Source organism: Betta splendens, chromosome 1 (assembly GCF_900634795.4).
Source record: "Betta splendens chromosome 1, fBetSpl5.4, whole genome shotgun sequence".
Lineage (NCBI taxonomy): Eukaryota > Metazoa > Chordata > Actinopteri > Anabantiformes > Osphronemidae > Betta > Betta splendens.
This window is the reverse complement of record NC_040881.3, coordinates 19773101-19800820: the sequence shown is the minus strand read 5'-3', so window position 1 is coordinate 19800820 and position 27720 is coordinate 19773101. Positions and strand designations below refer to the sequence as shown.

Genomic DNA, 27720 nt, shown 5'->3' with positions numbered 1-27720 from the left:
TTAAGCTACAGCTTTACTAACCTTGTAGTGGGACACTCAACACCTGAGCTGATAAACAGGCTTTCTAAACCTAACTGTAACTACTACTGGTACTTATCACTACCAATATCAATAATGTGTAAATATGGAAATTGTGATGTTGTATTTTAAGGCTATTATTAAGTAGTATGAGATTATGTATAACAATGCATTTGTCTAAGTGTGTATGTATATGATATATGCATGTTTGTATGGGTGTGTGCACATACCTTAACACTATTATTCATATTTAACAGTTAAACCACAGTACAGCAGTTGTTTTGTTATGAATCTGTCAGCCTAAGGTACATCCCTACTTATTTATTTTGCTTGGTTTCAAGCCCCCCGTCCACCAACACAGCGACATCACACATATTTACATGTAGGATGAACTAAAAAAAACATTACATAACTAATTAATCAAGAAGAGTATATATATTTCGTATATACTCGTCTTGTAAAAGCAAAACAGTCCAGTGATCTACCATACAATCAAACTGATTAATTCTGTCTGAGATCATCCAGGCATCTTAACTTTGCATGTCAAGGCCTATGTGCTTCATAGAGGCATCATAATATTTTGAGATTCATTTTAATGGTGGGAGTTGAGCATTACAAAGCGAGAGCAGACATCATTAACCAGTTGTACACAGATAAAATCCCTGATAGAACAGCATTGCATGGTATGGATTGGTACAGCATGCTTCATGAGCTCAGATGACGACCCATGAAAGGTTTTTTCTATCATCCATTCTCAAATTTCGCTCGTAATGGGAATCTAATGCAAGGAACAATATTCGTGCAACCACAGGGAACAAACCAGCAACGAGGTTAACAGTGTGTACCCCCTGTCACTGTAAATACAAATGGTAAACAGTTAGCAATGTATAATGCTCCCAGTACTGCCAGTACAGTAGTATTAGTGCTACATTTAATTTGTCCCATGAACATGCATGCCCACTGACCATCGAGTCGTCTTTAATAAGAAATATTCTGAGTAAAATACTGCAATTTAGCCACTTATCCACAAAACTAACCACTATGTAAGACAGTCTCAGACACAGCTTTGTTTTATTTTGAATGTACCGAGCCTCACATGTCTCTATGTGAGGCTACAAAATACTAGGATACTCTGCATTTCTGCACTTCTTGAGCTCTGTGTCCATATTCAGTCCACCTTTAGTTTCGAAATCTGTAGTAATAATGCACTTAGTGGAAAGGATAGTGCATTCTGAGCATAAAGGCCTCCCTGCTGACCTGTCCCCAAAACTCACGCACAAGGGTGCAGATTCCTGTGATCTTAACAGTCTTCACAATTGAAATATAAGATTATGAAAGTTTTCATAAAACTAGAAAACTTACGTTTACCAACGTTTTGAAAACCCCAAAACTGGGATTCTTCCTCACAGTGGGCTAAATAGAAAAAATCAAGATGTCCTGGTTCAGTGCTTGAGCTAGAGTTGGGCAAAACAAGGGAGCAAGTGATGAACATCCTAATTAAATGTGTAAAGGTCCATACCTCATCCCTGCTCCTTATCAGGTCGTCAGCATTCTGCTACATGTACTGTGTATAATGACAATCATCCAAACATTGGGGTCATTTTAAAATATTAGAGTTTCTCAGGCACCTACTTAACTATGTTACATCCCCACCACTCAAACAAATAAGAAAAACATTTATTTGATTCATTTATGTTTTGTGAAATTGATGCAATGCTGAATATTAGCTTATGGGAAGACTACGTGACCCTTCAGATGTTTATTGGTACAGGGTGACACAAAAAAATGGGAACTTTTGGCAATCAAGTTCAATGTTCAAAGTTCCCGTTTTTTTGTATGACCCTGTATTTGTGTCCCATCCCTGTGCCATCGGTCCACGTTAACCTCAGTCACAGACACGAAGGTAAACACAAACTGAAGCGAATGAAGAGCTGCTAACACCAGACTGTACAAAGGACATGACCTGATTCAGCTATTGTACTGTAAATACTACAGTACATCGTTCCTCCAAAGTGTGACTTGAACATAGGTCTTAATGATTTTCTCCTCCTGTACCTTGACCTCCAGTCACACACTTTGAATAATCAGATAACATTTTAGGTTATATTTATGCAGAAGCAAAGGGGTCAGCGTTCAAGCCCCACTGGATAAATTGTCAGTAAACTGCAGTATTTCTTTCTCACGTTTAAACAACCAGTTGATCAATTAATGATAAACATCTATTAATGATGAATGAATCAACAGGTGGCTCACATCTAAAGCCTGTAAACATTTTAGGATGTTCTTTTTTCCTAAGCTTTACGTACATTCCTTTCCTGCTCCTTAGATCTTAATAAATAACAGAAAATACATTCAAGTACATTAGCTGCTCAACGCTGGAATGCAAGTGGCTTCTGGTTCAGCTTCACAGTTCGCACTACTCAGCCTAGTTGTTGGCTGAATAGGTTGAAGGCTGCAGGACGTGCACATGCACCATGATAACAGCACAGGCATGTTGGCTCTGAAGGTGAGCTCAGTGTCCTGGACCTCACCAGTTGAGACCATTCACTCAGCTTTTGCAGCGGTATAGGGCATGTATCTGAGGGTACAGCAGTGTCCACTCAGAGTGAGGTGAGCGTGCGGAACAGCTGAGTGAGGCAGAAGACGGAGGCCGTGAGCGCAGTGCACTGCTTGGCCAGCAGCTTGGTGCTCAGGTCCTGGCAGCAGCGCTTGCTGCTGGCCCGTTCTGCTGCCACACAGAAGTCCCTAAAGGAACGGGCGACGTCTGCCAGACCCGCCACTGCCTCTGCATTCCTTTGGTCGCACCTGTCGCAACCAGAGAACCACAGACACACGCCGGCCAACTCCACCAGGGTACGGAAACTGTCTGCCAGGGAGTGAAGCATCTCCTGTGAGCTCTGTCCGATCCCCACCACCTTCTGGCAGCCTGCCATCAGTCGCCGGGCCTCTATCTGGAGCACCCGCTTGTTCTCTGTGAAGTGGGCGGGGCACGTGTCTCTCAGGTGGCGTCCTCCTTGACCTGCAAAAGGCCTCTCGCCACCGCTGCTTTCTAGAATGGAAAGGAGCTGGTCCACGTCTATGCGGAGAACTTGGAAACCTGCCGGGGGCTCTGGGTAGCGCTGCCTGCGGAGCCTGTTGATGGTGTCTTTGTCCTTGTTCTGTCCTTGAGTTAAAAAACAGTCTGAGCTGTCTGACAGTGGCGACAGCAGAGGATTGAGCTCAGAGGTAGATGATGAGAAGAGTATGGAGCGTGGGAAGGAGACAGAGTCACTAGTGGATGTGGACAGGAAGGAGGGCATGGGTGAGGAGGTCGCGGTGGGAAAACCTGTTCCTGAAGTCTGGGTCGCACTGCTGCTCTGTGTGCGGCAGGAGAACTCGTAAAGAGTCAGTTCATCGTCGAAGCTAACGCCTCCACCAAAACAGTTGGCATAGACCGCTGGACAACCGCAGGCATCAAGCGGTACCTGCACCCCCTCGACTACTGACTCGCACCCGGATGCGAGTACAGAGCTGCAGCTGTAGTCATATTTGAGCAGAGTGGCAGCCTTCAGCTGGGATGGATTCTCACAGACGGTAAACACCTCACAGCCTGAGGAAAGTCCTGTTGATGAGTCTGAATACTGCTCCATCAAAGACCGGTCCCTGCTGATCCATTTTACTTTCTGTGACTGGTTCTGAAAAGGCCCATTCAGACTCTGAGTAGTCACAACTATCGGAGGAGGAATAGAAGCTGGCTGATGGCTCCTTTCTGCTTCTGGAGCATCGCCTGGAGGCCCAGGGACATCTGCCTTTAGGCCTGTGGTGTCCCTTTGGAGGCTGCTCACTATGGAACCTGGAGGCTCCGTTATTGGTCCAGGTGTGTTTGTGCTTGGGCCCGTGTACAGAAGCTGATTTGGCTGCTGGGGTTTGGGCTCGGTCTGGACAGGCACTGGAGCACAAATGTCTCTCACCTCATGAAAACTCTTTTCCACGGTCGACGCTGAAGAAAATTCTCCCTCCACTTCTGATCCTGTAACCGTTGTATCCGAATCGTCTGAATCCACTGATTTAGCAGTTGGTCCCATTTTAAAGTCTACAGTTTGTGTGACATCATGAACATCAGTAACTTTGATAGTGACCTCCACGTTGGCCGCCCCGACTTTGTTCAGGGTTTCTTGGGATCGTGATAAATAAAGGGGCAGGTTTTGAATTTTTCCTCTGAGTGTTGAGGCAGATAACCGACCCATAATGCTCGGAGAACAGGACTGGAAGAGGAAGTGAGTTGGAGAGGAAGGTCGTCTAACGAGATCCTGGACAGGTTTAGTTAAGCCAGGACCAGCAACACTGTCCTTAGCTTCAAGACTGGGCAACGTGGAACCAACTTTGGGTTTTTCTACAAGGTGTTTTAACAATGAAGTACTTTCATTTGCAGTGTCACCTTTAAGTCTAGAGCTGCAATTATAAATTGGAGTTGTGACACTCATTGCAGCTCCAAGCTTTGCTGTGATTGAATTTATAGTATGAGAATAATCACTGTCAGAACAGATCCGTGACTGATCTTCAGACTTTGTCACAGATGATTCCATGGCTTTTGTGATTGAGTCTGTGCCTGTGTCTGATTCAGCCCTGCTATTAGGTCTTGTGGCCGAAGTCCAGTCATCTTGCTTGTCACTCGAGCCAGATTTTAAAGTGCTGTTCATCTCGTCGTCCTCAAAAACGTTGTCTGAGTTTGTGCTGTCGGTGATTTCATCGCTGGTGGAACTAACAGCGACTCCTCCCTCGTCATTAACACTGGCTGGGATCTCTAAATGTAACCGTGCTTTGTTAGCGCTGCTCGGTTTTGACGTCACTTCCGATGAACTCTTGTCACCAGCCTCTTGTTCCACCTCCCAACCACCACCGTGGGACTGACCGGTTATTAGATGTAGAGGGGATGAAGGAGGAGGTGGTGGTGTTGGTGAGTGTGACAGAGGATTTGACTTGTCCTGCTTTTGAGCATCCTCTTGGACGGCGGACTGAGTTTCCAGCACACTGTTGTTATTATTATTAGCTTTTTTAACGAGGTCTACCAAACATGCATGCAGTGTGTTGGCTCTCAACTGCCTCCCAGCACCAGTATGTGTCATTTTCAAACTGGCTGCTTCCGTCCTCTCCTCTTCTGTCGCTTCACTTTTATCACCCTGGTGGGTTTGATTAGTAAATGACCTGTTCCCAGACATACCTGTCTTCTCCTCATTTCCCTTGCTCATATCCTCCTGTCCTGCCACTTCCTCGTTCCCATCACCCTGACCATCAGCACTTTCCTTCCCATCTGGCTCCACCCTGCATCGAACGATGGTGATAGTCGCCGGTACAGACTTCACCGAATCGGTGACCGATTTGAATTCCATTGAGTCAGGTTCCATCTCCATCTCTTGACTCCTGTTCCGGGATGAAGTCTGCGGGTCTTTCATCAGCTCATGAGATGCAAAGTCAGACAGGGCATGAGAGTGAGGTTTTGACAGGATGGGCTTTGACTCGAGCTGAGTTGGTTCCCCTTCAGAATGCTTCAGAGAAGAGACAGTAGGGCCTTTTTTAAGCAGCCTACTCTGACCCAGCTTTGAATCTAGATCTGGTACTGGATATGACACCATAGAGGTATAGCCTGTTTCCATGAAGGATCGCCGCTTGCGAGACCTTTGTCTGAGCTGAAACAATGTTTCTCTGCCTCCTCCTTTCTTGTCGTCTTGCTTTTGGTTGCCTTCTTCTTTTCCATCTGCCACAGAGCCTTTAACATCACTGTGGCCGAGTGAGTCCAGTTTCATCTTTGTGCAATTATCTACAAGATGAAAATTCAATTAATAATAAGATCATGAATAATCATTCAAAATATTCTATGATATATTATTTGTACTTCTGTACAAAGTAATAATCAGATTGGAGAATTGTTACAGTTTTTCTCGATTGCTAAATCACTAACAAATCTTTTGAAATAAAATTTCAAAAATAAAAACAACTTTGCATCAAAAAGCACAGCAATTCCCGTAAACATTACTCCCCTGTTTGAGTCAGAGTAGTTGAGCTGTCCCTGTTCACAAAATTCCCTTCATTCCTAATTGCCTAATTATACCTCGTCGTCATTTTGTCAGCACTAGCATTCCACTCTGTTCACCCAAGTCAGCACAGTTTAAGATCAATTAGCAGATAATTATGCATGAGTCAAAGTTGACCAAAAGGAGAAGCAGGTGTGCAGCCATTCTAGGATCCTACACTGGATACTTTCCATCACATATGTTGAGGTTGATGACCACAGGGAACCAGCACAGCCAGAGCAGCCTCCCTGCGTTGCTTCCATTGTGCTGCTGTGGTTCATGACTAGTTTCCCAGTAACATTTTTGTGTCTGCATACTTTCCCTTTTCAAACCAGCGAGAACCTTATATCTGTCTGCAGGCTTCTTCCATGACCTGGAGTTGAACACTCCAGGTCATGGAAGAAGCCTGCCTACACATACAGTATCCATACATATGCATACATTACAGGTCAATATAGCCTGTGATGTGGATCAGATTCTCTGACCCAACCTACACCAAAGACAGGACACTGAGGCAGAATAATTCTTTCTGCCATTCTGTTCATACCATGAGATTAATGCGCTATCTCCTACAATCATATACTGTATTCACATAACACTTCAGAATAAACACAATTGTGAAATTGTGTTTTGGTGCCGTCAGCATGTCTACTGGGTTTAGGTCTGGTCTAATTTTTCCAAGGAGTAAGGGTGTTGTACATTGACATTTATGTTTAGATCTATTTTTCTTCTGTCTATCTGGCTTCTGAGCTCCACCATGACATTATTATAATAAACGTATAATAAATATTGTTGAGGCTTATTTTGGAGGGCAGTGGGACGGACGTTTGGTACTCACAAAAAAAATCTTGTGTACAATAGCTTATAAGAAAATCCACCTCCCAGGCCCAGTCAGAGCACAGACATCAGCACAATAGAGACGCTGTGAACTTGCCTCAAGATGGAGCCTTAAGCTGCTCACAGACAGAAAGTTGCCTGTCTGTCTGGGGTGGAGCGATTCTGAGGAGGCTTGGTCTAAAGCAGGTCTAATCTGTGGCTGCAGGAATTGCTTGTTTTATGCTAGTAGTGCCAAAACTGGTTCAAAAACTAAAATATTATTGTATTATTTTTTATATCTCTAATGGGACAGATCATGAGTGCTTGTTTTATTGGCGAGTAATCCCATTTCAAGACCAACTATTAAGGAAAACCAAGAAGAATAAACATTCTGTAACTATATCTGTCAACAATGTTGCTGAAATAAAAACTAATGTTTAATAGAGGAAAAGCTACATTTACAGACTTCTCAGTGGACCATATCTAAAAGCAGTGCTCTCCAGTCTAATATTGCGCTTATTCTGCATGTACAGTAACTCTTCAGCCACAAGATGGCAGCAGAGCTAAATATTTTCTTGCCAGATGATAACACTAGCTCACCTCTTGGGACAGCCCCTGAGGTAGGGTCTTCAGGTGACGTAAAACGATCTCTGGCATCAAAGAACTCCTCATCTGAGCTGCTGTCCCCGAAGCCAGGAGGCGGTTGTAGGATTGGGATTATGTCTAGGTCTTCATCTTCCCCCACTTTTGTTCTTTCTTCTCCCCCTTTGTGATGCGGTGGGTGGGAAAGGCTGCGAGCACTGTCAGGGGTGATGTTGGAGCACAGTTTGTAGTAGCAGAGCGTGTCACTCTGGTCAAAGTTGAACACAAACTCATTGGAAAGGAAGAACGGGGAAAGAGATGATGGAGGCTCGCTGTTTGCATCCATTTGTTTTAACATCTTACTCCTCAGCTCATCATCCTCGTTCTCATCATCCTCGCTGGCCTCTGGAGGGCTGGGCAGTAAGTCAGCAAGGCGGGAGAGTTCGGCAAAGCAGAGGGAGCTGTCATCAGAGCAGGGGTTTTCCAAAGAAGCCTGGACGCAGTGACGGTTGGGACAGTGAGGGACATTTTCAAGGCATTCATGTGCTCCATCACAGGACTTTTTGTCAATTCCCCTGTCATGGGTAGCAGAGGCTACGAGGGAGTGAGAGTGAGCTGTTTTAGAACAAAGGTGAAGGTGCGCAGGACAGCGGTTGTGCAGACAAGTTTGTGAGAGGGATGAAGAACACGATAGTAAATCATCTTCCTCCAGAGCGTCAAGTGAATCGCTGGAGGGGCTCGTGAGGACGTGAGAGTCAGTATGACACGTATCTGATGTTTCTGATGCAGACAGCTGCTCCTCTACTGGGGGTCCGTCCTTACTACTTCCAGTCTTACTTTTTCTCTGTCCCCCAGGCTCATGGTTCGTTATCTTCCTTTCTATCTGTTTGTCTGTGTCCCCATCACGCTCTGCATCTTTATTCTTGCCCTCTTTGTTCTTCTCTAGCTGAGAATTTTCCTTTTCAGGGTCACCATCTTTTTCTTCTTTTTGGTTGTCATCCTGGCACAATTTTGCTTCTTTTGCCTGATTGTCTTTGTTTCTCCTTCTGATTCTGTGCTTTCGTTTGCTTCCCCCTGGATCTGATGAGGACCTGAGATGAGAGGAAGCCTTCTCATTGTGTGATACCATGGCGACCAAGGGCTCCATGTCCAGGTCCGACGACTCATCTGAGTCGCTGCAACATCGAGAGACATAACCTGTGAACAAACACAGCAAAAGCCAGGTTTGAAACCGACTTTACAGGCATCAGTTGTACAGAACATCACTGTCTTGTGCGTTTTCTTTATACCTTCTTCAGCAGAGACTCTGTGCTTCTTGGAGTGCTCTATCCAAGGAAAGACATTGAGGTTGGAGTCAACAAACACCCGACAGTATCCTGCTATTAGGCAAGACAAATCTTTGGCGGCCGCTGACTCCAACAGTAACGTGATGGGCTTTGTGCAGTAAAGGAGACAAGACAATATTAGATAAGACATTACAAGAGAAGTTTTAATATGCCGTTGTGCTGCTACCTTGATGTCCTGCAGGTATATTTTGAGCAGGCTGACTCTGTCAGACTCAGGCAGCAGCTCGATTCGTGTGATGCTGGTGAACTCTGTGAGGGTGGACAGGATGCTGAGCTTGTGGTTGACTATCTGGCTCACCCCGTAGCGTGCTCCTACCAGCAGCGTCACCATTGACTCCCTATCCTGGAGCTGACATTGAAGTGTGGAGAGAAGCACAGAATAGGAAGAGGTTAAAAGATAATAGTAGTCAATCAGATCTCAGGTGAAGAGTTTGGATAAATCAAACACTGGTCAACCTCATACCATCAGTGTTGCACTGAAGGACTTCCCTCCAAATGACTTGAGCTCACCCAGCTCCTCCAGGTAGTTAATCCGCGCCTGATCAACTGACAGCCCCTTCTGCTTGGGATCGTGCTGCGACTGGCTTTTCTTCAGGTGGTAGCTGATGGCCTTCTTCAGATCCTTCTCACGCATGTTCCTCAGCAAGGTGGATGACACAAAATTCTCTATTCCCCATGTCTTCCTGGAGCAAACACATACAGGCTAACTAAGAGAGTCTGCTTGTATTGGCACAGCGCCACACAGAATAAGGTCATTCAGCCTTAGGTACTGTAGTATATGTCTCACGTGATTGTCTTGAGGCTGGTCTTTGGTGACTGTCCACAGCTTGCCAGTCGCTCCTGGATATGCAGAGCAGCGAGTCTCAAAGCAGAGTTGCACCTCATCTCCATTGCAAAGCGCTCCTGCAGCACATCATTCACACCCTGACAAACACAATGTGCATTCACTTCAAAATCATTTTATAGACTTGTAGCTCTTGTGCTGGTGTTATTCAGAAGCTTGAACTAACAAGGAAGACACATTGCATAGTACCTGCAGGTAAAGATACTCAAAGGCAGTGGGGTCGTCTTGCAGCAGAGTTTGCAGGTTTTTGGGCATGAAACAAACACGGAACAGACACCTGTAGTCGTGGGCCTCCTTCTTTTGAATCAGCTGGAGACGCAGACAGACGTGCAGATGTGTTCTCACGTACACGCAGTCACACGTATCTACAACCGGGACAGTGAAGTAACGTGTGTGTGCAGCATGTACCTGATGTATTCGCTCCTCGTCATGTAACAGCAGTAGTTTACTGATGCTGTGTTGCTGCTCCAGTGCCAGGGAAAAGTGTTCAATCCGGCTAAGAGAGAGCTTTTCCTTCAGCGTCATCACAATGTCCTGAAACACGAAATGGGACATCATTTATAACATGACAAGCTGAGCTGACATATGGAAGGAAGCTGACTTGTATTGAATAGTGAAGGCTGACAGACTGAGTGAGCTACCAATGTTATTAATATTTAACTCATTTGGACGCACAATATGTGACACGTCACTTTACTCTAGTTGTAGGGATGATTACAGCTTTCCTCACTGCACTCCACCAGTCAAACTATAATTAGATCTATATAAAGAAATTAGCACAATTAAACACCACAGACAATGTATTTCCGTTTGTGAAGACTAAATAAGCAGGACCTAACAACAGCTGCAGTAATGGAAGAACAGCGTCAAGTTGTGAGAATTGTCTTTTGTCAAATTACAACGTAATGCTTTGCAAGAGAATGTCATCCATCCATCCAATACACACACTTTGAAATATTTGGGCAAAGGTTTTTATCCTTCATACCCAGTTATTACTGTCATTCAATTTTCTGTGATTTGAGGTCATCTTCATCAAATCAGTGACATACAGCATCTATCAAATATCTTAGTATTCACTCCAAACAAATGTTTGGGAGTTGCAAGTGTTGACTTTGTTGTGTTTTACCTTGACTGTGGTGCTGGGCTCAAATTTGAAGGCTTTAGTCTGTCCATTTTCCAGATAAACCTTCAGAACATTAGGGAGGAATAGCAGCGAGTTGCCCTGCAGCAACACAAAGGCCAAGGGTCAAATGAAAATGTGCCGATTGTAAAATGTCGAGGAAATGTTCAATATTAATGAATGTGCAGTGTTTTGTACTGCAACTGTAATTTTTCCAATATGCCTGCAAAGTGAAAGGAAGGAAACAAGGCACGTCTCACTTTCAGGTCCTCTCTCACCGCTCTCCACATCACAGTCTCTGCCCTGTTCCTGTCTGTAGGCTTATTCAAGCTGGCGACTTGCTCTTCTCTCATGATTGTAGAAAGTGTTTTTGTGTATAATGCAACATTGATGCCCGTGTGTTGTAAAATTTGAATGGAGAACTCCCAGGTTTTAAACAGTCCTCTGTCATCTTGCATGTCTCCCATTTTCTCTCTTAAACCAGCAGCTAACAAGCTTCTCCCTCTCTTGCCTTCCTTGTCTACCTCTCTCTCTCTCCCTCTCTCTCTCTTTCTCTCTCAATCTGATGCTTATTATCCTGTAATCACAGACATTAGTAGTTGAGAATGAGGCAGATATTGATCTTTGTTTTCTCTGTGATTAGTAATGGCCACTTCAGGCTATGTGGTTTCCCTCATCCAGCTAATGTCACATCCGCTGGTACAGTAGGATGGGAAGTATGATCGCCAACAGGCAGGCATAATAAAGATAGACACATATAGCACTGAATAATGCTGACCTTGAAAGTCATCCCTACTACTGAAAAACTAAAGCTAATCTTTATTTTAAATTAAACTGTGTGTTTTATCAAAAAAATTATAAAACATTTTTATCATCCAAAAACTTAACTAAAACATATGTTTGTTTTTGTTTTGCTTCTGACATATTATGCATACACGTTTATACACATAATGCCTATTAACTATGGTGTCAAAACACAAAGGAACAGATTATAATAAGTACCTTCACATGTCCTTACTTACCTGAGAGTGACCATTGACTTCCACCTCCTCAGCGAAGTGAACTTTCACAGGGTTGGACCTGAGCTTGGCCCGCTTCTCTGGTGTGATGAAGGACGACTTTGGGCCCTGGAAGCAGTCAGTGTAAAAAAGTCCTATTTGCAATAAGTGTTTCACTGTAGAAGAGGGATTGGCAACCCACGGCTCTTTCATCCTTATACTGCGGATGCGAGTGGCTTGGGAAAATAAATTAATTGCTATGATCTTCTGTCAAAAAAAAAAATTAAATATTAAACCTCTGGTCCTGTCTTTTGAGTCTTATTTGGTTTAAACTCAAATGTTAAATGTTCTCAAATATTGTGAAATTAGCAAATAATTATTGTAACGAGATTCAATCTGGCGGGCACTCCACCAAGACACACACTCATGGCCTTAACCATTGCACCACTGAAAGCTCACTACTGACCTTATATATATATAAAGTCACATTTTCTTGACAGTAGCAGCTAGATCAACCCATGACCACAATGATTTGGTGTTACTGTACAATTACTGGTTCTGCAAACATAACTCCCCTTGGCTCCCAATGCTTTTCTTTTTTCGTGGAAAACAGGTCCAAATGGCTCTTTGGGTGTTAAAGGTTGTTGACCCCTGCTGTAGAGCAATGCAAAGATTCTGTATAAATTGAATTAATGTGTCATAGACCTTAAATTTAAATATTTAGCTGTTCTTTTCCTGACCAAAGGAAAGAAAAGCTGTAAATACTGTACATTAGTCAGTTGGGTAATATTTATAAATGAGTGGAGGTTTTAAGTGTAGCAAACACTGATGGAGACTTTTAAGCATTAAATGGTACAGAAAACATTGGTTAGAACATGCATGGCCTTGGTGCACAGCTGCTTTGTTACAATCAACACAAGTGACAGAGATGAATATTCTCAGGGAAATGCTAATAAATCCCTAAAGCTCAGCAATGATTTCTTGGAGGAGCTGTAAATCAGATGCTGAAGGTGCTTCCATCAGCAGAGCTGCAGAGAAGCAGGAATTTATTTACTGATCTACTTCAACTCAGTGCAAACACATACGTCAACTTCCTAAATGAGGTTTGAGGTGGACCACCCACACAAATGCATACGCCATCATCACACTCGCACGCAGTGAATTGAGTGGTCTCTGTGTAACATCATGTCATGTGGCGTAGCCTCCTTGACCTGCTGAGACACTGGACTTAATTGTGTGTGTGCGCTTTTACAACGTTGGGGAAAACAGGATACGAGGAACACATTAAGTTCATCTAAAGTGCTGCTAGAAAAAAACAACAACCATTATCCAATAGTGTCCATCAGTGTACCATGGTGAAAAATGTGTTTCTGTGAAGTGTGCTGTTAGATGCAACAGACTCACCAGCATGATTCTGAGAACTGTCATTGATAAAGCATCTTGACACTCCCTGCAAAAACAAGAAAAGAGAGGTGATCATGCATCTGTCCAGTGATTGTGTGTGTTTGTCAATGCAGCCGTCTGTGTAGACCTGATTATTTCAGCAGCTTGCTCCGGGGTCAGGTCCTCGGCAGAAACGTTATTGATCTTCACGAGCTGGTCGCCAGGGACGAGCCGACCATCTGCAGGACCACCTGCACACACATAATGTCCTTGTGTTGTCATTCCTGAGGGGCTTCAATTGGCCTCTATTCACGCTGCAAATGGGGTCGATGACAAGCTGTAGCATCGCCCTTTCATCCCACATGGCACCTCCCTCTGAACATGATCATCCCAAAGCAGGCAGACCAAGATTTCAGTTACTGTAGATTAAATATTAGGTAAGTCAAGAAACTGTGTGTGGACTTGACCCAACACTGCATTGCTCATAATTCATTCTCCATTGTTTAACAATTAAAAGCGCAAAAAGACAAGTTTTTATTTTTTTCAATAAACCATGATTGAGTAATTCAAAGCACAGGTTTACAAGAGTTGCCTGCTAAAAACACACAGTCACCTTACAAATTCGTAAACCCTCAGGTGAACTGCTTGCTGTTTCGGCCCAAGCTTACACTAGACACTATACCAAGTCTGACAGATATCATATTTTAATTTACGGATGTTGCAGCATGTGACAAAGATTGCGTCAAGGCTCAGTGGAACCACTGGAGACATGGGCAGCAGTAAGTATGAGTTCTGGACAGATGCAGGTGGTGACAAACTATAGGGACATAGGGACTTGGGGGAGTTTAGGTACTTGTAGCATGATTACAAGCTGCAAGTAGACAGTTATTTATGTTAATGTATATAAATGTATAAAATCTGCAGCATCTGTTCTGGTGCTAAGCACGGTGTCTTCTGGACCTGGGTTTGCATTTGTTGCCCTCTGTCTGCGTGTGTTTGTTCTAGTTCCTCAGGTTTCCTCATACAGTACAGTCCCAAGACGTGCAGGTTGACTTTGTTGCCTTTTGTCTTTGTAGCCCTATGATGCACTTGTGACCGTTTAAGGATAAATGGTTCAGTCAGCTAGTCAGTGGCCTAGCTTGTTGCTGCTTGTGGAGCTTTCAGGATCTGCAGTGCCACGTCAAAGGACTGTGACAACCTCTATTGTTCTTTAGCCAACCAGAGCGTGGAGGCAAATTAAGGTTATTTTACTTGTAAATTTAGCCACAATTTGTGTTTAATTTTAATGCCCCAAATTTTAAGTGTAAGCATGGTACAGCCCCACTAAGTCTACAGGTACGAATCTGGTTACGTACGCACAGATTTGATTACCCACACATGCATCTGGTTACACATGCGCAGATCGGTTTACGCACACACAAATCTAATCTGACCCTAATTTGACTCCATATTTGTTAAAAACCTAATGCAATGTCCGAATGTTTGGAAACCAGAGGATAACGTTGGAGTCACACGCCCTGCAGTCGGTGGATCAGGTAGATTCAATTAGAGAGATTAAAGTTATTCAAAGGTCAAAAGGTTGGAGCAAACCTTGTTATCAATCATCAGACCAAGGCAGACCCTCAAATCTAAAGCTCACCATGAGTGGTGAGGATGCAGTTGACCAACAGACTAAACAGCTTCTAAGGCCAGCACGAACAAATCCCTTCACCGGTAAACTATATAAATTCTACTAGACTCACTAGTAGCAGGAGCCAGACCAATCAACTAGAGGAGAGGACCCCAAAACAATGACCCCACAGACAGACATTACAAAAATATAGAATTTAATGAGGTACTCAACTTAGACATTCAAGGCCAAACTAAGAATACAAGCAGGGAAATAAAACTATCTATAAACTATTACACACACCTGAACCACAAATGAAACCCAAAACAGGTACAAAAGAGAGGAGCACGACAGCATACACTTAAACAAACAGAGAACTAACATACTGTATGGGGAGATCGGCCTTAAATACTAACAGAATGAAAATGATTATAAGTACCAGGAAACCCAACGGGAAGTCACACATCACCATGAATAAAGACAAAAGTGCCTCCAGCAGGTCAAAGAGCCAGATCGTAGCCTTCTGTGTATCTATCTCACAACCTATCCTATTTGATATGAATTTGATTAGAGGCTGCTTTGCTGTGATGCATCTTGGCTTTATGTCCCTGTGCATTTATTCAGTTCAGCCAAGTAAAGATCCAGCTACGCAGCATCTTCCACCTCCTGTGCAAAGGATACAGTAACACTCCCGTCCATTGTTGTTGTCCTCCATTACATTAAGCTGGAAGGAGTTATTGGAGCCTGCCTGAGAGCCTCAGTTAAGAGCAAAAAGTCCTCCTCTTGCTTTTTCTTCTCATTACAGTGAATAATACTTCATGTACACATACACACACACCCAGAGCCACACAGAACTGCAGCGTCAAAGTGATTCTTCAGCAACTTTGTGTGCATGTTTACAGTATCAACCTCACTCAAAGGTTTTACCTTTTGTGTTTGTTCTAAGCGCTGGCCGAAAGCCTGCAGTGGTCTGGCACAGCTCCACTGCTGAATATGCTGATGTGACTTTATGTAGACTAAGAGCTGGGTGAATCAAACAAAGGGACCTGATCTTGTCTCTAACAATGAGCGTACAGTGTACTTCCTCAGGGCACAGGCAAGCAGACAAACGTCTAACCTGAGGCAACCTCTTGCACCAGGATTGGGCTCTGACAGGACAGAGTGAGTCCGTGAGAGTTGAGCTTCGGGTCCCGTTGAATCTGGACATTTAAACGGAAGGGGTAGTTCCTCTGATCACATCCGCTACAGTCAGCTGTCTTCCCATCTGCTGTTGCATGGTCTCTGGGTAGGAGCAAGTAAATCTCACCAATGTGGACATAAACACAAGTCACTATTACAAGCTACATGACAGGAGCTAAGGCTCACCTGCCCAGAGAGTGAGACCTGCTGCCTAGGTCTCGGGACAGTCTCAGCCATCGTCCCACTACCTGCTCCACCCGGCTGGTCTTACGGGACGGGGAGCGGCTCCTGTCCTGCTGCACCTCCATTTACCTGCAGCAAGAGAAGGTTTAAAGGAGTGCGCAAGTGTCCAACCATCAGCTAAACAAAGTAATATTTCAATCACAACATGACATACTGTACATATGTTTGTTTGGTTTAGACAGGGGCTGATGTCAAGTATGATGTCACCGGATTCATGCAGCCTAATGCTCAAGCCTCAGTAAACATCAATATCAGACGCTAATTCCCAATAATGCTGATGTCTCCTTTAAATGGGCCTATTATGTGTGTTTGCCACCATAAATGATCGCCAACAGGCTGTAGCGGTTGGTGAGATGAATGTAATGGACATGGGTAGTGTCTGGTGTCAGTGAGGTTTGCTCCAGCTAATGCTAATGGGACTAAAGTAGCGGATTAATGGGTCCTTGTGGAACCTTGCAGCATTTTAGGAGAATACCAGGTTAACTTGCATACAGATAGAGACTCAAAAGGGTCTAAATGGCAATGACATAGTTCAGTGCCAAAAACACTTTTGTCAGTGTGAAGTTGGTTGATAGGAATCAGCATTTATCAAGTGTTTAAAGTAAGTAAAAAATAAAATAATTCACAAAAAAAACACACACATACATATGCTTACCAAATTATACTTACACATACAAATAGTAAACAGTATGAACTGGTGTTTTAATGAGACAAGGCAGTGGACTGCAAGGTATCTTCTTAAAAGATGATACAGTTTAAAATTACCACAGTTTTTGCTGAGGTACAGTACGGTTGTGTTACTACTAAGCCACGGGTGTGCGCCTAAGGATTGTATAATCCTGCAGCAGGCAGAAAGACATATCAGGATGCTAGTCTCGTTTGAACCACCACTCGTTTTATTCAAAATATATTATTGCATTCATAGACATTACATTTATTGACTACTGTATTTGTCATGATTTCCCGTGTCCTCAGATGGCCCAGGTAAAGGAGCACCTACGCTGCAGCAGCCAAAGTGAGTGACTTTTCGAGAGCATTACAGATGCCTGCCTGATTCACTTTTTTTTTAAATGGCAGACGAAAAAAATCGTTTGAAATCAATCCTTTACATCTGGCAAAACAACAGACAAAGCACCACAGACGAATCTACTCCAACAGACTCATACCTCTGCCAGAGAACGACACAGCGACGCCTGAACAACAGTTCAACTAACGTGAGGTCTGGTGAGTAAGAATCTGCTCACATTAGCTAAGTTAGGAACATGTTTTAGCTTCATGGGGTGTTTGTTAGCGGTGGAAAATGTTTTAACCACGTGTATCCATGTAAGCTAATTGACCAACAGTATCAACAGTATTAACTTCCTGAGGTTTAATGTCAGTAAGGACATAATTCTCATATGCTTTGTCTACATGTTCTTTGCCTGTGCATTTGTTAGGCATAAAAAGGGTGGTTAAGTTGCAAGTGTTACAGTACTGTATATGTTTCAGACCACTCAGCCAACGGACAGTGGACTTAGTGGACTTCCACATATCACTCATCTGATCATTCTCAGTTCTTGAAGACCTGCACTATAAGTCTTAATTGTTGATAGTCGTGAGGCAAGTAGATAAGATACCTCAACTTGGCCTGAGGGCTATTTATGCGCTTGCACGTTTTGTACTGGTACAGCGTGTCTCATATTGCTTTATGGAATAAATTTTGTTCTTGGTTTTACAACCAGTAGATTGTACATGTCTAATTATAGTAGTAGTTGTATGCTGCTATACTAACAGTTTTATTACTTTTTAGAAAAAAATTATTTTCATTTGCTTTATCATTATAATTTCCTTTTATTAGATTAAATTTCACTAAAGACAACTCTCTCATCAGCTTCTTTATTGAAAATGTCTGCAAAGCATCAGCATCTGCTGTAATACTCTGGGTTGGTGGAAATGAACTTTCTCCTAAAATTCCTATGTATAAACAGTTCGGATATTTCAGTTCTTAGATTGTGATGTTAAACTGTTTACACCTATGTATATAGTACCAAACATATACTATGGCATAGTTACAGTATCTCTGGTTGGGGGTTGCATTACAATGGGGACTTCTGTTTATCATATGGCAAATGGCTGAGAAACCATGTTCTACTGTCTTTTATAACCTTTTATAGTTTTGATTAGGCAAAATTAAAGGCAGGGGTCTCCAGGCTTTTTTTGACCAGTCCGGTAAATCCTGATTTTAAATTTAAAATAAAGTAGAACAAGAATACATTTGTATACAGTGTCTTTTGTTTTTTATGATTTTAGTGGTAATGATTAAAATTTAATAAAAAATTAGTGGTAAAATGTTGCTTTGACTTAACTTAAGATAATGAGGTATTATAAATGTTTTTTGGTTAAATCAATTAGGTAATTACTGCACTGAACGTAAAGTTTTAAGTGAAGTAGTCTAACACATATGTTGATACTATTAAAGATATTGAGTTAACTGAACATTGCATATACTGTATTGAACTCCAAATTAAAATGTTGGCCTTTTTATTTTTTTTGGCATGAAACATCACCTTTATCATGAACACTATCAATAGCACACTTATATTATAGTGACATCTGATTTGACCAAATACGCTCAACGGCTCACTGACTGAGTATTTCTACAAAAAGGTCGGTAAAACGAAATAAGTGAAACTAAGTAACTAAATAAGTAGAAATGTTTTACCACCTACAGTACAGCATCGTGTCAAACTCAAACCACCATCAAAGTCAGCAAATCTCAGCAAATCTGGGTCAAAAATTTTGAATTCATATGTGTTAACCACTACACTATTCACACCTTGAATCCTAGCAGTTGTACATAGGTCTATATAAAAAACACCACAACAGCTTTTGAGGAGTACAGTAGGAGTGTGAGCTGAAAGTCACCTACAGGCCAAAAAGACCATTCATAGGCTGAATGAATGAAATGGTTGTGGAGGGTATATTGTTGCTGTGAGCAGCTGCAGGAAGGAATCTCCCTCAGACGGATGTTGCTGATGATGAGCATTAGCTACATGCATTAGAGGAAAGGAGAGGGTGGGGAGTGGACCACGTAGATACAGTAGAACAAAGAAAATTAAGGTGCATGTCCAGTGAATTGTCAGGTAGTTACAGTGTGACGTACAGATGCAGGATTGAACAGAAAAAGAAGACATTCACCAGAAGGTGGGATTAGTGATGGAAGTGTGGAGCGACACACAGACAACAATGTCTCCTGGGGGATCCTGGGAAGTCGTAAGCACATTATCCTCCCATCTGTCTGCGAAGGCTGATTCCTGCCCCTCATTTCTCACTCCTCCATATCTCACTCTTCCTGTTTGCTTTGCCTTCAGCATCTTATGTCTCACATTACACATAGATAGATACGCATAGATTGGTGGGTTTGGGAAGGTTTGTTGGGATCACAGTAGTCCAGTTATCGCAACAACGTGGTGACATCACAAAATAAACAAACATGCGCAACTATATAAAGACCGGTCCAGATGATGGTGCGTTTTCAACCTGCATTAAAAAGAGGATGATATGCATTACTTCTCCCTCACATCATCATCATCATCATCACCATCATCATCATCATCATCAGACATCCAAGCTGCCACTGCTTTAGAACATGCTGCTGGAACGCTCTATATTTAAAGAAATCACTTCACCAAACACTTTAGATATCACTATACTGTACAGTACTACACAGATAAAATGACTCTAATTCAGAAAACACTTTCTTGACATTTGGCCTCTTAAAATATAAGAAAGAACATATATTCTTTTGAGTCAAAAGATGTGATGTTAATATTTATTATTCCGAATTGGTGTAAGAAAATACTAGCGCACTATTTCAAAAGAACATTCTGGTTATTTCTCTTCTTTGTGGACAGCTCGTTGACATACAGTACAGTAACACAGGGACAATGTGACAACCTCTCTGCAGGGAATAAATGAATCTGACTCTAACACTTTCTACAAATTATAGTAGAAACCAGGTATGGGTGAAACAATATGTGCTTCTCTCAGCTCCATCTCAGCTCAGTTTATAGTTTACTTCACACATTCAGTGCCATTCAGTATTTCACGCCATCTTCAATGTCCATTACAGTTTATTATGTAATTGTAGTTCTAATCAAAGTCAGATCAATTCTATGCCTATATTGTAAAATTGCTGTAGGAAGGTTTAAAGTATGTCTTGTTTTGCTCTGCTCTGTGACAGCATAACAGGGTGCAAACACACACACACACACACACACACACACACACACACACACACACACACACACACACACACACACACACACACACACACACACACACACACAGAGGAGTGCGGCACCTACATGAACTGACTACACTGCTCTTCCTTTACAATCTAAGAAGAGGTTCATTCTATTATATAATGTGCATTGAAAACCCGGACATCCTGCTGCAGTCGGAGCTATGATCAATGTCTTCTTGCCAGACAGTTAGTACAGCTGTATCTAATGGACAGAGTCTGTGCATTTAACAGAAGGCAAGGTTAAGTGTACCATACGCTGAAATATGCTTTGAGATCAGCTTCATACACAACTTTCACACAATGCTCTGAGTGCAGACACACACACCAACATGCAGCAGGCTAATGGGATTACAAAGCGTGTCTGCAGGCGGTGACAGGGCATTTGTGCGTCACTCCCACTGAGCCAGATTACACTGAGCTTCACCTCGCTGTGCAGCTCTTTTTAACGGACCTGCAGACACAGACACAAACCTATTTTCTGCTCTGTGTGTCAGGGCTCCATGAAGGCGCCAGCTGTAGGCCCGCTCTGTGCGTGGTTCATCCATCGTTTGGCTGGAGAGCAACGACATGATGCGTCTTCATTTCCTGAGGAAAAACAAAACAGTATACAATACAACACATGCATTAACCCAACAACCTGGTGTAAGGGAACCTAAACATAGTTAATAGGTAAACAAATGGCAACAGAGAAAACACAAACTTTTGTCACTGGAGAGTTTGAAGTTTGGAGCAGGACCCAAATATTGGAAGAAAAAGGTGGAAGACGAAGGAGCAGACAAGGCGAGAACGACAGCGGGGCTCCATCCGAGCCTCCCTGGACTTGCCTGTGCTCTGCTCCAAGCACCATACATATTTAATGAGGCCCCTACAAAGACCTGAAAGGAGAGCAGCTGGGAACTTCTCTGCCCCCCTCGCACTTCTACAGTCGACCTGCGTCCTCTTCATGACTCCATCTTCTGTCCTCAACTTTTCTCGTCTTGTTTCCTGTGATCATTTACTGCTTCTATAATCTCTCCCTTTTGATCGCTAGGTATATTTTAAATATACAATGTTGCCCCCAGCTCCTTAGTGTCCCATTGTCCTACTAAAGACCTGATGGTGTAAAGTAGGGGGCAAGGCTATGCTACTGGTTCAGCATGTGGTTTCAGTGCATTACAACGAGACGACTGCTTTTATACACCAACAGCTGTACATTACATTACTGAACCCTGCTCTTGGCAAATCCAACTATCCAGCATGCTCCTCTCCATCTTCATATCTCATCACATTAAAACACCAAACTGGACTTGTATCCACACTGCACATATGGTTAAATGCTGAACTGCATTTCGTTGCCCTGTACTTGCACATGTATAATGACAATAAAGATTAATCTAATATAATGTGTGGAGTGTAGCTACAGTACCTACGCATTTATGTGAGTGGTTGGAGTTTTGTGTTAAAGCTACTGTACAGTATATGCATTAATAATGTATCTAGATAATGTAACTGCTTCACTCTCGCAACAACTAACAGCAACTAATTCAGACTGGAGCAGGAAGACAGAGCTCAAAAAGGATGGATGAGTGAGATGCAGAGGTGCACAGTGAAGGAGAGAAAGGAAACACATGAGGTAGCAAAGAGAGAAAATATGAGATGGAAATGTGAGTAACAGAAAGTGAGAAAGTTGCTGCAGTGGACCTGTGTGATGGACAGTTACTGTAGCTACAGATGTACTGCATGTCTGTGTGGTTTTGTCTTCATTTAACACCACAAAGTGTGACCAAGGCTAAGACTTTCAGTTTTATTTAAAAATAAGTAGTTGGGATGTAATTGAGAGGCGGCACGGTGGTGCGGTGGGTAGCACTGTCGCCTCACAGCAAGAAGGTTCTGGGTTCGATTCCCGGAGGCGGCCCTGGTGCCTTTCTGTGTGGAGTTTGCACGTTCTCCCCGTGTTTGTGTGGGTTCTCTCCGGGTTCTCCGGCTTCCTCCCACAGTCCAAAGACGTGCATTAGGTTGATTGGCTTCTCTCCATTGCCCGTAGGTGTGAGTGAATGGTTGTCTGTCTATGTGTTGCCCTGCGATGGACTGGCGACCTGTCCAGGGTGTACCCTGCCTCTCGCCCGTAGCCAGCTGGGATAGGCTCCAGCACCCCGTGACCCAGCACTAGGGAGTAAGCGGTTAAGAAAATGGATGGATGGATGTAATTGAGATGAGATATAATTGTAATTTGAACACTGACCAGCCTGACTCTGGGTGAGGCCCAGAGTTGGTGTCAAGCATCTGACTGACTGGAGGTACTGGGATAAGGAATAAGATGATGCCCATGCCAGTGAGAAAAAGGTGAAATAAAGACCAAATCAAGGAACATTACTGAAAGGTGCAAACCACCTAAGAACAGGAAAGAGGAAAAAAGTTGAAAAAAAGTCTTTATGACCCACAGCAAATAAAAATGCTTAGGCTAGGTCTTGGCCATGTGGCAACTATCTGCAGCTAACAGACATGCGGCGTGTATTAGTGCAAAAAATAAAGCATTTCCATCCTTCTACTACACTGCCCACTATGGAGCATGGGTGAAACCCGGAGGGGTTTACAGGTGTACTATACTACTATAGATGCCTATAGATGTACTATAGATGACAAGCTACTAATAGCACCTAAATGGGCAGTAAAATGACACAGATCTTTGTGAGATGATGGTAGAACAGGGACCCATAATGCACCCAAGTCATTTTATTCAGCTTTAAAATCTAATAAATGATATAATCATAAATAAAATAATTAATGATTGGGGTACTGCATTTAGGTGCTATGAGGTTATAGACAGAAAGAAGGAAAGATATGTATTCAGGCGAAGCTATGCCCACCAGAACTCAAGTTTCACTCAGACTGCAGACGCTGAATCCCACAACATAGTCTGAACTACTGGAAGAAAGAAGGTTGACAGAGCAGTAAATGATAGTTTCATTGTAAAGTGTGCTTATAAGAGGCTGTTATGTACAGTACTGTAGGTTTAACTTGGAACATACTCATGTTTCAGGATTTTCAGTACATACTATGTATTCAGTATTTCTTTAGGCAGAGCAAACTGTCAGATTCTTCAGTGAACCGTCCTTTATGTAGTTGGATTTTAAAGTTGCTAACATCCTTCCTAGGAATGCATCTATTTGTTGACAACATTGGAAGAGTACGTACTGTAGGTACATAAGTTGATGTTGTAAGATATTGTCTCAATGCAAAGTAACGCTCTCCAACATACAGCAGACCTCTTTTGTCTTGTCTCATTACAAACACATATTAAAGATGCACTGCAGGACAAATATAGACCAGATTTCTATAGAACACTGTTGTTCATCCTGTTGGATGATCTGTTACATTGAACCTTACAATGAGTTCTGTGTCTCAGCAACACGTGGTTGATTCTGATTTGTCTTTTAATAAACTAGGACGGCTCCAGCAAATAAGGCAACACTATTTCTTACACTTTTTTGTGAAATGATTATTTGTAGTTTTACAGTAGGTTATGACTCTACAGTTAGTTCCAAGATTTTTGTAAGTAGATAAATATCTGTTTACTAACAAACAAAGGTGGAGAAGAACTAAGATCGACTAAATGTGCACAATCAGACTGACCTTAATGAAATATTGAGCTTTGCTAATGGTCTTGAATCGACACAAAAGTATGTCATTGTCCTGCCTCCATAAGAGGAATGTGGCTGATGAACCATCAATTATCATGTTACCTTAATCCATAAATGTAACTTCTGGCTGTTTCAGGGTTGGTTACCGTTCATGACACCTATTAAATCATTAAAAATGACTAACGTCCTAAACAGACATCCTCTAGTGCTTTACAACCTCTCCTCGCAGCTCAATGGAAATATACCTGACTGGCGCCAGTTCCTCAATGATAAAAGGCATTGATGCCACTAAGTTACCCTAATATACTGTATTCTATGACTATTCTATATTTTTGCTTTGAGAAGATGTTGATGGAAAAGTACAGACAGGTACAGAGAGCAGGTGGAGAAACAGCTGGAGAGGTGGAGGTTTGCTCTGGAAAGAAGAGGCATGAAAGTCAGTCGTAGTAAGACAGAATACATGTGTCTAAATGCGAGGGGTCAAGGTAGAACAGTGAGGCTACAGAGGCTGAGGTGAAGAAGGTGCAAGAGGCAAGTGGAGCGGAGCAGGTGGAGGAAAGTGTCAGGAGTGTTGTGTGACAGAAGTGTCAGCAAGACTCAAAGGAAAAGTGTAAAGACAGTGGTTAGACAGCTCTGCTCTGTGGGTTAGAGACGGTAGCAGTGAAGAAGAGACAGGAGGCAGAGATGGAGGCAGCAGAGATGAAGATGCTGAGGTTCTCCTTATGACTGAAGAGGTTGGACAGAATCAGGAACAAGCTCATCAGAGGGACTGCTCACGTCGCCTGTGTTAGCAACAAAGTCAGAGAGGCCAGAATGAGATGGTTTGGACATGTGCAGCGGAGGGATGGTGAATATATTGGTAGAAGGATGTCATAGAAGGAGCTGCCAGGTAAGAAAACAAGAGGACGACCAAGGAGGAGATTTATGGATGTGCTGACAAAGGACATGAGGTTGGCTGGTGTGAGTGTAGAAGATGCCCAGTATACTGTAGAGTGAGGTGGAAAAGAGAAGTAGAAGATACTGTATTCTATGGCAGTGATTCTCAACTGGTAGGTCGGGACCAAAAAGTGGGACGCGAACCTGTCTTCAGTGGATTCGCCAGCCAGGCTTTTCTTTTCCCCAGGTGTGACGTCTACTCACGCTCCTCAACAGTATGTAGAGATAATGCCCTGTAATGCTAACTGGCACTCGCTGTGTGACCATAGAAAAAGACCAACGTAAGCTAACTGAACATGGCGAAAAAAACTGCTACTTAAAACTACGTAATTTCAGTCAATGTATATTTTACATGGAAACACCAACTGAGTGTTAAAAATGATTACATAGAGAAAACTGTTGCTGAAATCTTCTGATTGTTATATCATCCTTATGATTAAATGCAGCAAAGGTTTCCTTGATTTGGTGGGTCCCCAAGCCAGACCGGTTGAGAACCAGTGTTCTATGGAACATCATATATTTGTGCATTATTACCACCACAGACTGTTCATGATCCTGTTGATACCCTCATTCAAGTTTTGGAAAAGATTCCTCAAGACGCCATCTGCCATCTTATAAGAGACAAATACATACTTTTGAGTCACACTGTGATAATAAAATTTGTCACTTTGATCTTCAGTTGGATTTGAATGTGATACCTGCTTCGTATGACATGGCTGAACTTCCTATAAGAATCAGAACCTGCTTCCTCCCAGTGACTGACAGCATCTGATGGGCCTCCTGCACTAATAGTGCTTAAAGAACTATTTCTGCTGCTGTCGGGAAACCCTTTAATCAGACGTTTGACCAGAGCCAAACTTGGCTGAAAGTGCTGTCTATGTAGCAAAGGAGATTAGGGTTGACCTAAAACCTTTTAGCCCTCATCAGGGCAGTTCCTCCTAACCCTCTTTACTCTTCTCTCCGCCGCTGCTCCAATCAGTTAGGAAAAGTTGGATTTCCTTGGCACTGCCATTTCTTTTTAGCTCTCCGCACAGACTTTGACGTTCCAAATGTTCGGAGACTCTTAACAAGGAAAGTATCTGTTACAATTTTTAAGTACAGCACAATGTAAAATATGAGTTATATGGTAAAAGGTTCATAGTTCAGTACATTTATTTTTTATTTTATTGTGCTTCTTATTATGTGCAAAACCTTAAAGCTCAGACAGAACCTTGTCCAAAGCTAAAGTCATGAAAAGTACTATACTGTACTAATAAACTACTGACTACAACACTACGTCATTGATTTTATTATACACGTCAAAGTGTGGGTTTGGTTGACAGACACACCCCCAGTTTATGCTCGGTATTAAACTTGAAAGAAATGAAGTATCCAGACTAAAACTAAAACAATAAATTCGTAAAGCCCTTACAACGCAGGCGGCCTCACCTTCTACTGTTTCAGTTCTGCGCTGGACCCCAGGCAGCGTTCCTGTGCACGCGCCACACACCCATTCCAAACACACTGGCTTGTTACAGCCGCGTTAACGCCGTGTGATGCGCTTCAGGAGTCCGAAGCGTGATGCAGCAAATTATCCGGAGCAGCGTCTTACTGTACAATGTACGGCGCAGTGTGTCTGTGGCTGTGGGTCTGTGTGTTAGCAGGTGCATTGGTAAACACTTTCACAGGCTAAGCGCTGGTCAAGAAGACGGAAAAAAGACCGAGTCACTTGCTTTGATGCCTCCGTCTGTTCATTGAGACGCGCAGAGCAGCAGCACCGCCTTCGTCACTGGCACCGTTTCATACTGTATTAACACCTAGACTTTGATGAAAAGTGTCGATACGTAAAAGACGGAGTTGGCGTCAGGATGTAGCTTAACGCTAAGTTCTTCTTGTCGACAAACGCAGCGCGTCATGCTAGGAAGCCGGCGGAGCATCCAAAGAAACAAATGTAATTTCTATTGACAGACATCTATTTTTAGCAGCCCACGTATGTGGCGTGTGCAGCGGTGTAAAACCTTACCAGGTAGCGACTATGTCCTGTCTAATCCCCCGCTGAGCGCAGGGCGGGTCGTCCCGGCAGCGGTGGGTGGAACAACTTGGAAAAGCTCCGCAAAACAGCCGCACAAGTCAGTAAATCCAGATCACCTGGCAGCGTTGGCGGCGCGCGCAGTGCCGCTCCGAAGCACCTGCGAATTTACAAATCAAAAAGGTGCGTTTTGTGAAAGTCTCAGAGCAGGTGAGCGCGCGAGATGGGGACGGCTAAGGTGCACGCGGCTCAAACGACCGTAATCTCCACTCACTCACTCACTCACTCACTCAACAATCCGCTTCGCTGCCCCCGCCCCCACCTCGTCTCTCTCTCTCTCTCGCTCTGTCTCTCATGCACACATAATTGCGCGCACATAAAATTTTAATTGGGATGACGGGAGCCCGTTGCTGTTTACACATTTTCTATTTCTTACATGCACGTGAATATGAAAACTGAAAGACAAACGAATTAAAAGATGATGTTGATATGTGCTACAAACATTCAACCATTAGTTATTTCTATATTATATGGAATCGTCGCATAGTCAGTCGTGTAGCTTAAACGCGTCCCTGCTACTCAGAGCAAACGATAAACTTTACAGTATAAAGACTAACAAAGAGCGTTTAGGCCAGTAGAGGGCGTTTCCAGCGGCTTTTTTGCCTGTTTTCTTGAATTTTTAC

The 27720-nt window shown here is 43.0% G+C and overlaps 1 protein-coding gene across 3 annotated transcripts; it reads right to left on the bottom strand.

The window, feature by feature from the left end:
- Positions 1-324: 324 nt before the first annotated feature.
- LOC114859859 (FERM and PDZ domain-containing protein 1) lies at positions 325-27329 on the bottom strand. Of its 3 annotated transcripts, XM_029157905.3 has the most exons (16): positions 27032-27329; positions 20945-21058; positions 16132-16257; positions 15884-16047; positions 13306-13408; positions 13179-13224; positions 11799-11903; positions 10783-10878; positions 10065-10190; positions 9846-9965; positions 9600-9736; positions 9276-9495; positions 8979-9161; positions 8756-8900; positions 7485-8663; positions 325-5815 (listed from the first exon to the last, which is right to left on the bottom strand). In XM_029157905.3, exons 3-16 carry the CDS (start codon positions 16251-16253, stop codon positions 2619-2621), a joined length of 5943 nt encoding a protein of 1980 aa, XP_029013738.1. In that variant the 5' UTR covers positions 16254-16257; positions 20945-21058; positions 27032-27329; the 3' UTR covers positions 325-2618. The 3 variants fall into 3 exon arrangements, with proteins under 3 accessions (XP_029013738.1, XP_055366435.1, XP_055366436.1); XM_055510460.1 differs by lacking the exon at positions 20945-21058; XM_055510461.1 differs by lacking the exons at positions 15884-16047; positions 20945-21058; positions 27032-27329 and having other exon boundaries at positions 11799-13224; positions 16132-16240.
- Between the last annotated feature and the right edge of the window lie 391 nt (positions 27330-27720).